The 16,935-nt window shown below is 40.6% G+C and overlaps 1 protein-coding gene and 1 long non-coding RNA gene across 3 annotated transcripts in view; one reads left to right on the forward strand and one right to left on the reverse strand.

The window, feature by feature from the left end:
- Window positions 1–16,935, reverse strand: part of LOC130177460 (uncharacterized) — a 52,984-nt gene that overhangs the window by 12,435 nt on the left and 23,614 nt on the right. Inside the window, exon 2 of the long non-coding RNA XR_008829023.1 lies at window positions 13,864–13,960. This is a non-coding gene — a long non-coding RNA (uncharacterized LOC130177460). The remainder of the gene's footprint in view (window positions 1–13,863; window positions 13,961–16,935) is intronic.
- Window positions 1–16,935, forward strand: part of LOC130177459 (NALCN channel auxiliary factor 1) — a 77,649-nt gene that overhangs the window by 7,077 nt on the left and 53,637 nt on the right. The window contains exon 2 of one of the 2 annotated variants that reach the window (XM_056389225.1): window positions 485–4,366. The exons of the other annotated variant lie outside the window; for it this stretch is intronic. Coding sequence (XP_056245200.1) covers window positions 485–1,006 — 522 coding nt within the window. The 3' untranslated portion in view covers window positions 1,007–4,366. Of the gene's footprint in view, window positions 1–484; window positions 4,367–16,935 lie in introns of those variants that run through there. 2 annotated transcript variants of the gene reach the window in all.

The following is a 16,935-nucleotide window of genomic DNA, read 5'->3' on the forward strand; positions in this document are numbered from 1 at the left end:
ATCAGAGTTTTATGCAGTGCATTAAGCTATAGCCCCATGTGTCAAAGTGTTATGTACACTATGCCCTTATATTTTAGCTCAAAATGACAAAATAGATGTATATAAAAGAGTATTTATATCCGTATCTTACATTTTACATTACAAGACTACAACATTACAAGTTTGGGAGGACTAGACATAGTAACACTATAAGAAGACACAACATATGTTTCTGAAAACACTTTTTGTTTTAATCTAATGCATATTCTGTTACTTTGCACATTTGTTAAAACTGACAGTTTTTAAATGATTAAAAAGGGCTTTAACACAGTACATAATGAACATATTGTTCTGCTATCAGCACAGACAGCATGGCCCCACTGCAAGTTCTGCACTTTTCTCTCTCTCTCAAATTCAATTAAGGCTCTGTTGCTTCTCTACGCAGCTCAAATAGATCCAGGGAAACTCCCCTTCATATGAGCTGCCAGTGTTTGTTTCTCCCCAGGCAGGAGATAAGGGAATGCGTCTGTTCGAGAAGAGCACAGCAGCACTCCCATGGAAACGCCTCCTCGTCGTCCTCTATTCCCCATCTACGCAGCACAACGAGACCGTACAGCTCCCTCCTTCACTGCCATGGGCTTCAGCTCCTATCAACACATCCACACCCATTTCTTTCTCTCCATATTCTCTCTCTCTCTCTCTCCTTCTCCCTCCCTCCCTCTCATCTGTAGGCCACTACTCTGTAAAAATCCTTATCCTCACACAGTTAATATCTGGAGGAGTGATGTCCTGTTTCTCTGGTGCGTGGGTACTGGTTGGGTCTGCTAAAAAAGTCAAAGACTACAGTATGTGCTTGTCCGATGTACGTGTGTGTGACTGTGTTTTGTGCCTGTGTGCAAGAACAAGCTCCATGCATCCAGTAATTCTCCGATTGCCACAGCCCGGCTCCGCTCACAAAGAGATAAAAGTTGCAATGAGTTCTTTTAAATGCATCCAATTCAATCGGATCTATGACATGAACAATTGATAACTTTTTTTTTTTTCCTGCTGGTCTCTCCTCTCCTCTTTCTCACTGTTGTGCTCACATGAATGATTTGTTGAGTGGGTGATGTGTTATGTTTGATTTTCTGTGACAATGTGAAGATAGAGAGAGAGAGCAGAAATGGCTGCTATCGATAACTGACTCCATATAAAATGCATTAAAAGCTGGGGACATAAAATCGGTAAACATCAGGCATTTATTTATTCAGGCTAATGATGATTTCAAATGTTTAACAGACCATATCTATATGAAGTGCTCACCATCTGCATGGCTTTAGAACAATACCCAGGATGCTTCTGTGCAGGAGATTTTGCACTTGATGGTGAACAAAAGGAAGGTGACAACTGCAATAAAGAAAATCAATAGTATAAGGAGACCGATTTTAAAACACAAACCTGAGATATGCCAGTGCTACCAAGAGAGCCCTGCTCTGTTTCATATTTCTGGTCTGAGGTTCTCCTTTGTTTTGCAATGCACATGTAAATCCAGCTCTCTCTGTAAGCATGACATTGATCTGTAGACTGAATTGTTTATTTGCAAGGAAGAGAAATGGGCTTTTCAGTGGGATGAGTCATTGATAAAAATGGAATCCATTTAATCAGAACTTCATTGAAGCAGCTCTGTGGAAGCCATTTATAGAGCGTAAAGTGCAAGTGCGTGCTCTTTAGACACTATTTTTAGAGTGATGTCAGTAAGCTGTTTAATGGCGTTGTAAATATTGGATGAGAAATGGAATGGAGCAGCACATCACACCTCATTTACAATCTCTGCTGCAGGTAAAGGCATCTCAATTATGAATGATAGATTATGCTGATAAATAACTGGTTGTGATCAATGTACGTGACTTACTGCATACACTGCTGATGCTGCCGTATATCGTTCAAGTTGACTGCAGCTTCTTGTCACCTCCCCCGGCTACACCCACCAGCTCTCATCCTTTTTTTTTCCAAGTGAGAAGTGATTTGTCTTAAACATGCTGTTTTTTTTTTTTTTTTGTTTGTTTTTTTATGTCAAATCTCCAAGCACTTCCTGCTTTCATAGAGGAGTTTGTTCCCCTGAGCTTGACTTCTGAGGCGGCACTTCCTTTCGAGCTGTTTACAACTCCTGGGGTTGTCAAAATCTAAGCTAAATGTAAAACATCTAAACCCTAACTTTAACCATGCTGATCGTTTCCAGTTTTTTATGAAAGTTCACAGAAATTGAGGTCATCACAGATTTTAGCAACAGTCAGACTCATAGCATTTTTCCCCATATGGCACTGACTGAACTTGAGTCCACTCTACTCGACTCGCTCTTGGTACCAGTTACTTTTTCTACTGCAGATAGTGCCCCCTCAATGTCCCATCTTTCCAAGATGCATATGTGATGTTTTGTCCTCCCATGTGTAAGTACATCATTCAATGGTCTGTGGAATTAGCAACTTACAAGGTGTATCCTGCCTGATAATGGAAGCTGAAGTGACACTGAATTTACCATCCATGTAGCTGTCACATTAAAAGCAACAGGAAGAAAGTAGGACAGTGATTTCAACGCATAAGGCCATATAGAGGACACTGGCATTTAACTGATCCCTGATCAGTACAAACACCTAATGATCCGTGTGGGTGAGAGAGCTGTGATCAGGAAGCAGTGTGAGTGAGACCCTGCAATGATGAGCAAAACTTTTGTCTTAGTTAAGATGCTAATGTTGTGAGTATACGACTGAACTGCTTAAGATATTTTTCTTACCACCACCTTCTGGACCGAAGTAGTGCAGACTCTGATTTTCATGTGTAGCCCGGTAAAAGCTGCAATCAGATCTGGGATCTGGCTGTAACCAAAAGTGTATTAAATTGCATTTGGATTTTATCTGCATTTGAGACAGTGAAATTAGGTCTGAGACAAGAGAGGAGAGGATAACAAGAAAAAGAAACAGCAGCAACAGCGAAGGTGTGCTGAGAAAAGCTATAGTGTGAGCGTCACTGGCAGAGAGACAGAAACCAGTCACAGTTCCCAGACTCTGGTGACATTCTCACATTACTGAGTCATCATCATCATCAGCCACTCACAGCGTGTCCTGATTCAGAGGGAGCAGAGCAGAACGGGAAGAGAGAAGACATGCACATGAACATGCAGTCCCAATGTCTATAAACTACCACAAAATGTACTGAGCTTACACTACAGGAGTAATACTAAAGAACAACCAACAAACACGCGCACACACACACACACACACACACACACACACACACACACACACACACAGGAGAGAGGCCGACAGTGATCAGGTGATCAAATGAATGGTTAGATCAGAGGGAATACTCAGCGGTGTGTGCAGCATGATGCGTGTCAGATCCCCTGACATACTGTATTTTCCCTGGGTTTGGTACAAACAATTCATTTGAGCACCTGGTCCTACCTAATCCTTCCCATTTTAATCAGGCTAGTGTTTCTATCAATGGATGAATGTGTGTGTATTTGTTGAACGAGAGCTCGTGTGCACGCATGAGTGCATGTTGGCATGGCGGCATAGTGGGATGCTGTATTCTAATTGTTTCCATTGTCAACTGTCATAAATTTAGTATGGAGAGTTACAGGAGCTTTAAAGGAATAGTTCAACATTCTGGAAAAATAAAAGTTTTACGCTTGCTGAAATATATTTTTCCATCAGTGGTAAACTTGAAAATAAAGATTATTTTCATTCCCGATTAATCAGCCAATTATTTGCTCGATTAATTATTAACTTATTTAGGTCAGAAAATAATGAAAAATGCCCATTTTAATTTCCAAAATGAAATGACAAATCGATTATTCAAATAGCAGCCAATTAACTTTCTGACAATTGACTAATCATTAAAAAAAAAAAAAGAATTGTTTTAGCTCTAGCTTCAACGTCCTGATATTCATTTGACCAGAGGTGACATTTAGACATAAAAGCAGGTTTGAAAGGTTTGAACAGTTGTCCTTGTTTTTCTGGAGTGTGAAAAAAATGCTATGCTTTGATCTAAATGTTTTCAGTCATGATGGATATTGTTTTTTATCCTTGTCGGGTAAATATAGAAATACAGACAACAATATTGTGCTGTCTCGTAGTTGTTTCCAGGGCTGCATGATGGAAGGTTGCACTCAGCCTAACATCCGCTTGCGTATGATACAGACTCTTTTAAATCTATGTTGTTTTTTCTTTTTGTTATTTCCAAATGCAGGTTTGTGAGTGATTGACTGTGTTTCTCCTAAAAAGCTTTTTCCAGGTGGGGTGGAAAAGCCTCCAAAATAGCATTTAGAGCATATTACACTAAACGCCTCCATTCAAACTGATGCAAATGAGTTTGTGTTGTCCTCCTCACAGCCCTCATTATGAAGCCAAAGAGGCTGATTATTCACATCATTACTCCAGTGGCACCTAGCAACCACCTCACAGCTGAGCAGCCTTTTCTGGTGTGTGATATACAGTAGGATTGTATGTTAAGTATGTCAGGCCTATACGTTTGGCCCAAGTGAGGATTTTTGTGAGTTGGCTGAAGCGAGCAGTATCCTTACCCCCACACCTCCTTCAGTCTGACACAGTAATTTGATTGTGGACGGAGCGGGGAGGAGCGGGGAGAGAGAGAGAGAGAGAGAGAGGTTATTGATGGGTACAGATAGAATGTGGAAAAGGAACAAAGCAAGACAGAAGAGGAATGGAGGGGAGCTTGACCTGATGATGAGGGTCTTATCGGCACCTCTTCGTAATGGTTTTTTGCCTGCTGTTTGTGTGTACGTGTGTGTGAGGTGGATGGATGGTGGAAGGGTTAGTGGGAGTTTTCACCTGCCGAAGTTTCCCTCTTCGTCTAAAACCTTTTTGTCCATTTGTCCTCAGCCCCATCTGTCATTTGTCAACTGCAGCTGTGCCACTCTTTCTTTATCCTTTACTTCATCTTGGCTACTGTTATCCTTCATTCTTCTTTTTTTATTCTCTTCCGTGTTTTCCCTACTTGGAAACTACCTGTTCAACTTGGATGATGCTGCAGACCTATCCTGCTTTGTCTCTTTTGTTGCAGTTTTGCTTTACAGTAGCAAAACTGCCCCGACTGATTCTCTAAATTATTCATCTCTCATTGACTTTTTAAAAGCACAGAGGTATAACTAGAACACTTATGTCCCTCGATGGTGGTATCTAGTGTCCATACAGTATATACAGTATATATACACTTACACAGTATACAAGAAAAAACACTTAAGAGGTCATTGGACACAGGCAGCTTTACCTCTCTGGTTTTCTAAATCTCCCTCTCCATCTCTGTGCATCCTCCTCCCAGTCTGCTTCGAAAAACATCACAGGAACACAAACAAAAAAGTACCCATGATTCACGTCTCTTAGCATGCAAACATTACATCTCAAGCTAGATTGATGCTTTCTTGACCTGTCTAATTGTTACGGATAGAAATGTCATGGAAACAAACGAACAAAAACATAATCTCAGCTCCTTCTTTAGTTCCTGAGGTTTCCTCCAGAGACTGCTTCATTTCAGGAACCATTTGATCAGAGGCCCATTGATGTGTGCTCGAGTTACAATTAATGTTCCATGCTAGTGGTCGACTGATGTGGGTTTTTCAGTGACTGATGCAGATATTTAACGGCTGATATATAATGCAGAATTTATGTTTTTTTTTGCACCTGATAAAATACAGCTATTCAATACTTTAATACTTTATTACTTTACATAAAACTATGCCTTTTGGTGGTGTCCAGGCAGGCACTGTATCTGTGTGTTTGCCTTAAACTAGAGGGTATGCATGTGTTATGGTGTAGATATCGTCTCTCCACTGTAATCCTTTAGACTCTGACCTTCATATTGGCACTTTCTCCACAACTCTCTTCTCCCTGTCTTCTCCCTCCTACCCATTTCCTCTTTGCATCCCTTCCATGCCTCTTCTCATTTTATCAAGGCAGTTACCCATCACACAATCGCTGCCCCCGTTCCTCAACCCCCTCCCTTCTCTCACTAGCTTGCTCCCTGTAGCCCTAATCCTCCTGTGCAGGCTCTTAGCTGGATAAAGCTGTCTCCCACCCTTTCTCTTTATGACAGGATTTACAACAGTACCCCTCCATATCCCCCTTTTAGCACTCTTATGGTAGCTTCCACAGTTACAGGGCCATGCTCTTTGGAGAGCACAGAAATTCAGTAGCATAGCAGAAGGAAATTCCTGAAGGTCTACAAAACAAACTAACCACAGTTTGAACGGGTTAAATACAATTGAAAAGACTGTAATATTTTCATGCAAAACTTTAAAAAGCTTACTGCATTGAACAGACATTAAAAATAGAAAGGTCAGGGAAGGACATTTTGAAAATGGAGACATTTTGATTTTTAACTGGCTTTTTTAACACACTGGTAATCATTCATGTTTTCACAAGCTGTCAAGTGGAGATGCCTTTTTAACAGATTATAATTGTCTAAAGAAATTCTGTTTGGACAGAATTTGTGGGTTTGGGACTACCCTTACCCCTTTTGGGACTGTCTCCCCCACTGCAGTTTTTCCATTAAAAAGCTTCAGGAAGTGAAGTCTTTTCTCATGCAAAACAAACACGTCTAGGGGCTTCCAAATTTATTTTCATCAGCCACTTTTTCAAATGCGATTGTGCTCACTTTCAATTGGCAAATAAATGCCTGGGCTCTTCATTTTTCCAGAGTGTCCTCTTGTCCTTGATGTCAGTTAGTTGTGGTATGCATTGCAGCACTTGAGCATAATTCCTACAGTATAATCCGCTGTGTGTTATTTCATTCCCGCAGTGCAGTGTCTTGGAGTCGGACGGGATGAAAAGGAGATGTGAATTTGCCTGATTTTCCACATTTCCAACATGTAGTGTTTGTTGTGAGTTAATAGCAGTGCTGGTGGGCTACGAGGGAAGGTATGTCACTGCATATGTGACTGTGTTTGTACGTGTGTGTCACTGGTGTGAGTGAGTAAATGAAAAGAGAGAGTGAGAGAACGAGAGCGACTTTCACAAACTGACTTATTGATTTCCCATTTTAAAGCAGGGGTGAGGTTTCGGACGGGAGGGATTGGGAGGTGGCGTCGTCGAGAGAAAAGAAGAAATGAGGTGGAAAGAAAAGACAAAAAGAGAAGGGAGGGGTGGGTCAGAGATTGACAACAAAATAAAATTGATGATGATTTGAAACATAGCGAGCTGGACACATGTAGGAGAGTGGACAAATAGGGGGCGGGATGGTGGTGGGAAGTATGGGGATTGATGCTTTGAGTCAAGGCACTCAAGATGCTGAGAGCACAACTTTGGCATAGGAAATTATTGTTAAAGGAAGATGAGGGTCACATGCTGTACAGAGGACAGCAGGACTGAAACACCGTCTCTCTTTTTCTCTCTTTCAGCTCTCCCTCTGTCTCTATCAGTCCTCCATTCACCTCCCCCAATCCACCACACCGTCAACTCTGCCTCTGGTTTTCTCTTCTGGGAATGGTCTGATCTGACTTTTTTTCTTCCCCCCACTATAATGCTGATACCCAACCAGAGGGTATCTTGCTGATTCTGAGAGCCAATCCAATACCAGCTCTCTTTCCAAATCTGCAGCTCCCTTCGGCTTTACAGACCCTTATAGTGAGTATTAACTCATTGTTTAGCTGTTCGATCTACAACTCACCATTTTCCTGGGGTTGCCAGATCTACAAACTCACTGTATACAACGTGCTCAGCACCAAACAACAGACAGACACGGTAAGCCACTAGCTAGCATAGCAGAGTACTTAGCAGCTAATGACTTATTTCCCTCAGGAGTTGGTAGAGACCAAAATTAGAGCTAAAAGAGGATGAATATTGGACTTGCATATTTGGCAGGTGGCCAGAAACATGACTCAAAATGAATGATAATGTTGCTCCATAACTGCTGGCCTTGAAAATGTTTATAGCCTACTTTCAGCAGGATTATTAAGTTGTGTCATTCAGTGCATCAACCTCCTGACAGCAGAGACATCATCATGTCCTTGTCTAACTCATGCAGTTCATGCTTTCCAATGACTGTTGTCACGGACCTCAGGAATAGGTTTCCCTCAACGAGTTACATGTTTCTACATCTCTTCAGCAAACCACTTCACCACGTGCTCTGTTTTCCCCCAGGCCAAAACCGACTTAACTGACTTAATGCTAAACAACTTAACTCCTCCAGTAATGTTTTCAGCTCTAGTTGCAAAACGGTTGCAGTTAATAGATTCAGACCTCATTTTTGGAGCTGTGCCTTTTTTTTATCAAGTTTTGTTAAACATGTAATAGAAAGTATTAAATCAAAAGTTTGCAAAGTTTTAAAATGATATTATAATGAATAATGAATGAAAATAAAGTACATCTTTGGTAATAATAACTAAAGGCTATCGTCATTGTTAGCACTTCTGGTTTCACATGTCTGTCACTGCCGTCACGTTAAAATGTATTTATAGTGAAGCACATGCAGGAAGTAGCAAAGTATCAGCAGTACGCTTACGTATGTGTGTTTCATGTGGATCGGTGACGTCGCTGACACCTGATCTGCTCAGTTTGGTCAATACCACTGTCGAAAACTGATCCAAAAGTTTGAATTGGTGCATCCCTGTGCTTTTCCACTGCCTGCCTGGATTTCTCTTGCTCAGTCTCCCTCTCTCTCTCTCTCTCTTTCTTTGTGTGCGTCTCTCCCTCTTGAAGCTGCATAAACAGTAGCACAGTGCAGCAGCAGCAGAGGAAGAAGATTGCAGGTGGAGCACATGGTGCTTTTATAGGTCTTTGCTGGTGAAACCTCAAATCCATTTATGTTTCGACATGTTTGAATATGATTTGGTCATGCATGTGGCGTGTAATGTGTGTTTGTGTGTGTGTGTGTGTATCATTGTGTTCCTGTGTGTTCTTGGGGCTCAGTGTAATCACAGCTCTAATCTGTCTGCTAGGAGTCTGTGTGTGGGTGACATTAAAGTTCTCATTAGCACTGTAACTCAGCACCAATGTCACTGTGAAGATACCAACGAGACATCCACTGCAGCAAAATCTACCCACCATATCTGTGTATATGTGTGCGAGAGAGAGGGTAAAATCTTCCTAACATTACGAATGATTTCTTGCACCTATTCGCCTCATTTTTTCCTGGTCGTTGTTCATGTGCTGTCAATTTCATTACTCATGTAGGCAAAATTAGATAAAACAGTACATGAGTTCTTCGTTTAAGAGCATGCACTATTAAAAAGCTGAGGAATAATAAGTAATGTCGTGCTGCATCACATATTCATTAAATAACTTAACAGTTTTGTTTATAGGCACACTATTTGATCTAGCTTCTGCTGAAAGGCGGGAAGAAGGAGAACGAAGAGGTGGAAAGAAGGAATAGTTGGGAAGAAGGAAGAGAGCGGTTGCTATGGTTACGGGTTGGAATTGAGTGAAAGATGTGGTGTAGACCGTTTTACTGAGTGGAAACCACAGTAAGTGAGTTACTGTACAGTACAAGGTCTACTGCTGCTATTGTAATCAGAGAGGCTGCCTGTGCTGCTGTTTTTCATCCTCCGACGAGAAAAGAAGATAGATATTGGCATCCTATTTCCATCCTACAAGCCTCGACCCACCTCTCAATGGTGTTTGAATAAGCACGGCTATGAGCGCTCCGCACCAAGTTAACCTGAGTTGTTTGCAGCATGCATATTAAGTAAAACAACCAGAGTGAGTGAGTGCAGTGGACAAGAGGAGCATATGGGCATCTGAGCTCAGGCTGGTTCTGTCTGATTTCATACATCCCAGCTAATCGCCCTCTAACACTTAGCATCCTCGCTTTCTTTAGCATGCTAACATACAAGCTAGCTGCTCTTGGGGGCTGGGGGTGATGCTAACATGCTAACACAGAGCTAATCATCTCTTGTGTACAGGAACTATATCCCATGGAGGATATTTGGGTGCTTTAAGGCCATCCAAGCCAATCAAGCATGGTCTTACTACTGTGTAAGAGTGGAAACTGACACTTCATAGCTGGTCTGGACTGCCTGAATTTAGTGTTAGCATGCTAATGGGCAGAGCCAGGTTTCCCATGTTCTTAGCTGTGGGAAGTAAATTTGGCACAGACCTGGTTGGAGGTTGTCCCTGAATTAATGATTTTCTTTCTTAAAAAAAGACAGGTTTATTGAAAAAGGCAGCAAAAAGTGAGAGCAAGAAGAAGAGTGAAGAGAGTGATAGCGGATCCGTCAGACTTGTCTCTTGTGTCCTTGGTGACGCAGATCTGCAGTTTTTCTGCAGTAGGAACAACGGAGAGGGAGAAAGAAAGAAACAGAGACAGAGAGAGAAAGAATACATTTCCAGGGTCAGGGGCTGAGACAAACAGTGAAGCTCAGGGAATGAACATTCGGCACCTGCAGTTGAACTTGGCTGCTACAGAGTTCATTTTTTTCTGGAAGAAATGGGGTCTATAATTTGCATTAAATAGCATCCTAGATGCCAGCTCTACAGCAAATAAGCTTTATATTCAGTAGCTGGCCTTGACTTGATGTCGGTGTTGAAACGAATAGATATCTTATTTGGCCTTTGGGCTGAGACCATGTCGTTTTTGTTGTTGATGATGTGTATATGTGTGTATGTGTGGGTGAGGAAGCAGGGTACTGAAAGCCCAGGGCTGTCGTTTTGCAGTTGAATATTGAGTTGTGGCTGAAATTAAAGAATGGATACAGGAAGCTGAAGCAAGCTGATAAAGCTTAGGCTACTTTGACTTTATGAACAGATATCTTCTATTATTTTGGGCTGCATAATACTAAATTGGCCCCTCTATACGGTCACCAAATGGAGAGAGCTCTTACTAGCAGCCAGCTTAATGATATGAGGTAATAGTATTCCCCTTTTGTAGAGGTAAATGAGGGCGAAAGCAGGTTCACTTAGTCATGTAGAGTTAGCTTGATGACAACCACAGTGTTTTACTACTATGCTCACCTGTTAAGTGGTGCTCTTGTTACAGCATCATTTTACCACTTCAGCTGTACAGTTTCACTTAAACATGCAGACACTTCACTTTTACTCACAGCACAGTTTCCCATACTTGTAATTTCCAGTAATATTTATAACTAATTGAACTTAGTTGCCTCACCACTTTTACTACACAAAGGAAAACAATACTGAATAAACAGGATCTCTATAATGTATTCTGAAAATGGATGTGGGATGGGGAATAAAATTTGGTCTGGTTTGATCTAATGCCAAATAATAACCAGGTCCAATACTCATATTGGTAATTTTAATTTTATTAAGCCGCTCATACAATGGAGAGAAATGTGTCATGATTTACGAAGAAGATGCCTCATTAACTTTTGCATGTATTTTAATGACCACTTGCCAGTAGTCGTCCTCACATGAGGCATGTCCTTTTACGATTCTCTGTTAATTCAAATGCGTGTGATCTAACACAAGGGATCCTTTTTTTTGTATTACTAGTGTCAATACTTTTGGGATTGATCTACCCTCCACTAACTTGAATCTCTTACTTGATATAACTTAATATAATCATCAAAGATTATTTGCTTTTGTTTCAATTTTTTGTGCTGTTCTTTGTAACTTTTTTTTTTTGTAACTTTGTTATCCTTCACATATTTCCCCTTCTACATGACGTGGGATCCTCCTGCATATCGTTGTCCAGCTCAATGAGGTGCTATACAGCAAATGTCATGACTGAAGATACAGTAGTGTGGGAACTTTTTTGTATTTTCACTATTAAATATCCAAATCAGTCAGTATGCTGCAGTCTGTGTATGTGTGTGGTTGTTGGGTGATGAGGGTTTGGAATGGAGGGATTTAATGGGGATCGATGATGGGCCAGAAAGGTGTCATAGTGAGGAACCCAAGCAGTCTTCCTCCTTTCTTCAAATGAAAGAAGGAAGATGTCTTACAGTATGTGTGCACAGAGTTCATTAAATGTATGCTTTCGCTCTGCCTTTTTAAAATTTTAACCAGCCATATTTAAGCTGATGCAGTCAGAGTGGTTCTATAAATGGACCACAGAAAACTTTTTTCTAAATTAATAAAGGTTAATGCATTCAAGATGGAACACTTAATCCTGCAATACAAGGGCGTTCGGCTGAACATTCACTTTCAGTATGTTTGATATCAGTTTCGTCAATATTTAATGTGGAAAATGAAGTTAAAATTTAAATGGTCTTTCTGGGCCTTTACCAAATGAATCATTCTGAGGGATAAAAGGGCTTTGTTTTTTATTGTTCCTCTGCTACTTTAGTAATACAAGCACATAAAGAGCATGTGAAAAATGTTTCCACACAAACACAACAGGTGAAAGTGATAAAATTGCTCTCTGATTCAATAAGAACAGTATTTCTCCACAACGATAGCTGCACAATGTTTCTACCTGTTGAGATTGGGCAACTTTCCAGTAAAAAATTTGACATGGTATTATTAACACAGACAACGTTCCTCATCACAAAGAAAGCAAAATATATTTGGAAACATAGCTCAGAACCATAGTTTGGTAACTGTAAAACCTAGAATTTCAGGTTTGCGTGAGTACAACAGCATAATAACAAAATACCAACAACAGTGTCACAATACTTCTTGAATACTGCTTCCCTGACTACTTAATACAACTTACCTACCTAGCAACACACTCAATGAATGTGTGAGCTTTCAGTGTAACTTCAGGAATGAAGATAATTATAATTATAATTTCCACATCACACTGGGTCACAGCTTCTAGCCAAGGAACTCACTAGGTATTCCTATCAACCAATGATCATGAAACTGAAGGGTATTGAAAATACAGTACATGTCATGTCTTTTCGCTGTAACTGCAGTGAATGACACTTTGGTTCCCTGCTGCCACCAATGTCAAAGCTCCATCTGTGCTTCCCCGCAGTCCACAAGTGTGATGTAGCAACAAGCTGGAGGCTTGTTGCTACATCACACTTGCTTTCCAATCCAAGTGAAATAATAGATATTAAACGTACAACCTTTGTGCTCTTTGCAGCTGTGGAAATAACAAAAAGTAACTAGTGTCAGAGCTGGATTAATCTCCAAGGGGGCCCTAGGGAAAATCAATAGGTCTGAAATGATTCCTTTATTGATTTTTAGATTGGTTAGTTGCTTGAATTAAAGAAAATGCCAATGTGATATTTCATTTCTTTTTTTAAAAAAAATTTGCAAAAAATTTTAAAATTTCTGTTCTTCAGTTTGTCATTATGGGGAATTCAGAGTATATTTGATGAGGGAAAATGAATTTAAAGGATTATAGTACAAGGCAGAAAAAAGCATAGCAAGAGAGAGTTGTGAATACTTTCTGAATGCTCTGTAGATGTAGGAGATAGGAAAACCACCAGGGTTTGACCACACTGTTGACAAATATATGAAGTTAAGTGAGGCAGTTACAGGAACTTCAGTCTTGTGATTCATGATGTGATTTCTGCCATATATGAAAGAGATCAAATTGATAGATAGCGCTTCAGTGAGTGAGAGATGCAAAGCTGCTGGTTCATATTGATATTTTACAGCCAAGATGCATGGTCCATATGAAATTCATTTGTTTTCTGTGTGTTCAACAGTAGCCTGTCTGTCTGGACATATTGGTGGTCCAATTTTTACGTAAGCCTGGCCGTCAGAATATTTCAGAGCAACTATACCAATACTGCAACCTATTACATTAAAGGTCATAAGATTCCACACGGCGGAGATTTCTGTGACAGATGATATTAGAGCAGCTGGACATATCACACCTGCAGCTTCTGTAAGGTTTCCCCCTTAACTGTCAGAGGTTTACCCATGTAAGTGCCTGTGTGTGTGTGCACAATGTGCGGTGTGTGCTTGTGTTTGTTGCTTTACTCAAGAAACAGAGAGAGAGAGAGAGAGGGAGACAGAGTCAGTGTCAGCTGCACACCTGTGTATGTTTTGTCCTGTGTCAGCGTGGCCTCTCTGAAGCCCGATGTTATCAACCTCTGGTGATGAAAGGTAGATTTTGTCCGTTCCAGGTGTTCCTGATAGAGAGAGGGAGGGAGAGGAGAATATGAGAGCTTTTCCATGGGCTTTGCTGAACATTTATGACTGGCTTGTTATAAACTATTACAATCATAGTTTCAAATCAGTCGTGGGTCTTAAATCCCTTTGGATTTATAATCAGCCTTTTGTATAATCTCACACAGGACTGAAAGCCATAGACTGTCACCATGATAATGAAGCACCTTGTGGCTGAAGACTGAATAATGGAGTCTTAACTGGCCACAAAGCATCTACTTCATCAACGTTTCTCTGAAATTTTGCAATGTGCAAGTAAATAGCTGCTAACGTTGGCTATGTGCCAATACCAAAATTTACAAAAAGCTTCTTTAAAGGACCAGTCTAGAAGAGTTCAACACGCCGAAAGCAACCCTCTTGTTTTGCTTTTATTTCTATCACTTCTTATCCTCTACTGAAGTTAGCGTGCTAACCAGGTAGCCACGGCCTGATCGGCCCGTGTCGTCACTTTCCGATACCGAGTCCAAGTGGCACTGCTCGGAGGGCTTGTTATAACCTCTTCTCTTTTAAATGCAACAATGGCGGAAGCTCTTTGGCAGATTGCTAAGTAAACAACTGTTAATGCTAACACCGTGTAGCAACAGCCAAACTCCAACTCCAAATAAATTCCTTTAAGGTTATAATGTTCCATTTTAGAGTGATGTTGATTCAACTCTTAAGGCTTATTTGGAGGTGGCGGTTTGTGGTCCTGTTGAACTATGTTATACTGAGAGGTGGTTAATATTTAGCCTTTTCACAATGATATATAAATAGGGTGGACAAAATATTCGAAACACCTCTCCGTGACGCAATGAAATCTAACAAGAAATTCATTAAGTTGGCAAGCACTGCTCAAGCTATTAAATTATGTGAGGAAATAGCCTCAACTTTCTTCTTCTTTTTTTAGTGTAATGAGAACATAAAAACTGACACATAAGACAAAAGTCTGCACACTGTGACTCATGCAAAAAGTATTATTAATGTTCATGGACATAATGTGAACAAGTACTCAATGGTGGCAGAAATATGTTGAGCTATGAATTGATTTGACGACAGGATAAGTAAACAATGCGAAGAAAGTATAGCATCAGGAAAAACAACATGAAAACACAATACAAGCATAATATAATATCATTTCAAATTTCAAATGAACCACTGAAAAAAAAAAATGTAGAAAATGACCATGGCTTGTTTGCTTTGTGGGTGCTTTTTTGATGCTCAGTCATTGTCAGTGCTAATCTCAGTGACAAATACATATTGTATTACTGCCTCACACTAAAAACCACCCTCTGTTTGGCAAGTGCTTTTAATGTGAAGCACCAGCAGTAGAAACTGTTTGGTTTGTATTAGCAGTTATTCTAAATACAGTTCTGTTACAGCTGGAGAGAGTGAACAGTAAACGGTGCGGCTGTATTCAATGAGTTAATGTTTTAAAAAGAAACACTGAATTACATTAGCAATGCTAATGGTTCTTGGGCTCAATCAATCACTAAAAACAGGGCAAAGCACCAACATACAGTGTTTCCTGTTCTTGTCCTCATGATTCATCCTTTGTAATATCTTCATTTTCATTTTTATCCTCAGAAAACCTGCATATTTGTGTGTTTCTTCTACACCATGTGGCATCTGTGAATAATGTCGAAAACAACTGAGCAGGCTAGGGAACAACACAATACTCACTCTCTCTGCCACCTTTCAGGACACAGAGTTTATATTAGGTGACAAAGCCCCTGCTGAATATTTCAGTGATACTGCCTTGCTACTGGGAAGAATAATTCTTGAAATGAGAACACTGTAAAGAAGAAAAGGACCATATGTCACTGAAGTACCTGAACACACTGTTTGTGTTTAAACATAACAGGTTCCTTTTTTTGGGTAGAGTTGTTGATAGCAGTTTTTAACAGCTTGGTGTGTATGGTACATGATGGGACTCAAAACACAGGCAGATGGGTGTATTTGCGTTTCAATTCTTAGGTTATGGCCAAAAAGGTGTTTTGTTAGGTCACAGTGACTTTGACCTTTCAACTTTGACTGCCAAATCCTAATCAACTCATCCTTGATCCCAATTGGACATTTGTGCCAGATGTAATAAAATTGCTTCCAGGCGTTCCTGATATATCGCGTTCACAAGAATGGGACGGATGGATGGACAAAAAGAAAACGTAATGCCTCCGGCCATGGCTGTCTCCGGCACGGAGGCATAAAAAGTATTAGGAATAAGCCTGTCTAATATAAACCTGTTTCAAATCAAGGACTTTTTCTCTCTGGGCTCAAGGAGAGAGAACCAGGAGCTTTGTCACCTAATATAAACTCACTGTCCTGAAAGGCAGCAGAGAGCCTGAGTATTAGTTGTTCCCTGGTTGTACTCGGCATCACACGTCAGCGCAACAGGGTTGTTGAGGGAACACACAAACATGCAGGTTTTCTAAGGATAAAACAGGAAGAGGAAGATGCTGAAGAGGACTCAATGCTATTTGAGAATTTAAGGTGTATAGGAATATTTTAGAGTAGGTTTCGAGCATAGTGTGGATAACAGATATCAACAACAACAACATCCAAAAACAAACCAATTATAAATGAAATTACAATGCTGTAATTTTTACACTTCCCATCATGAACACACTAATTGGTGATGCTTCGCTTGGTGCTGTCACTACCTTCCTTTCCCAAAGTCTCTGCCACAAGACTTGAAAATTTCTGGCAATATGTGTTAACCCGCTTGCTCTTTTGTGTCTGTGTGGCTGATAAGTGCTTTCCTTTGAGAGAGTCGTTGCAGGAGGTAGCCAACTACTGTTCAGGCCGCCCCATCTCACCTCGCTCTGCACCCCCTGCTGGCTCAGCTGGTCTGGAAACCCACCTTAATATAGATCAGGCACCTGGGAGAACAGCATGGGGTCCTGGCCCCCTGGCCTGTTCCAGAGCTTTATTGATAGGCACTGAGCCGGGCTGCCAATATCAC

This window comes from Seriola aureovittata, chromosome 11 (genome assembly GCF_021018895.1).
Source record: "Seriola aureovittata isolate HTS-2021-v1 ecotype China chromosome 11, ASM2101889v1, whole genome shotgun sequence".
NCBI lineage: Eukaryota > Metazoa > Chordata > Actinopteri > Carangiformes > Carangidae > Seriola > Seriola aureovittata.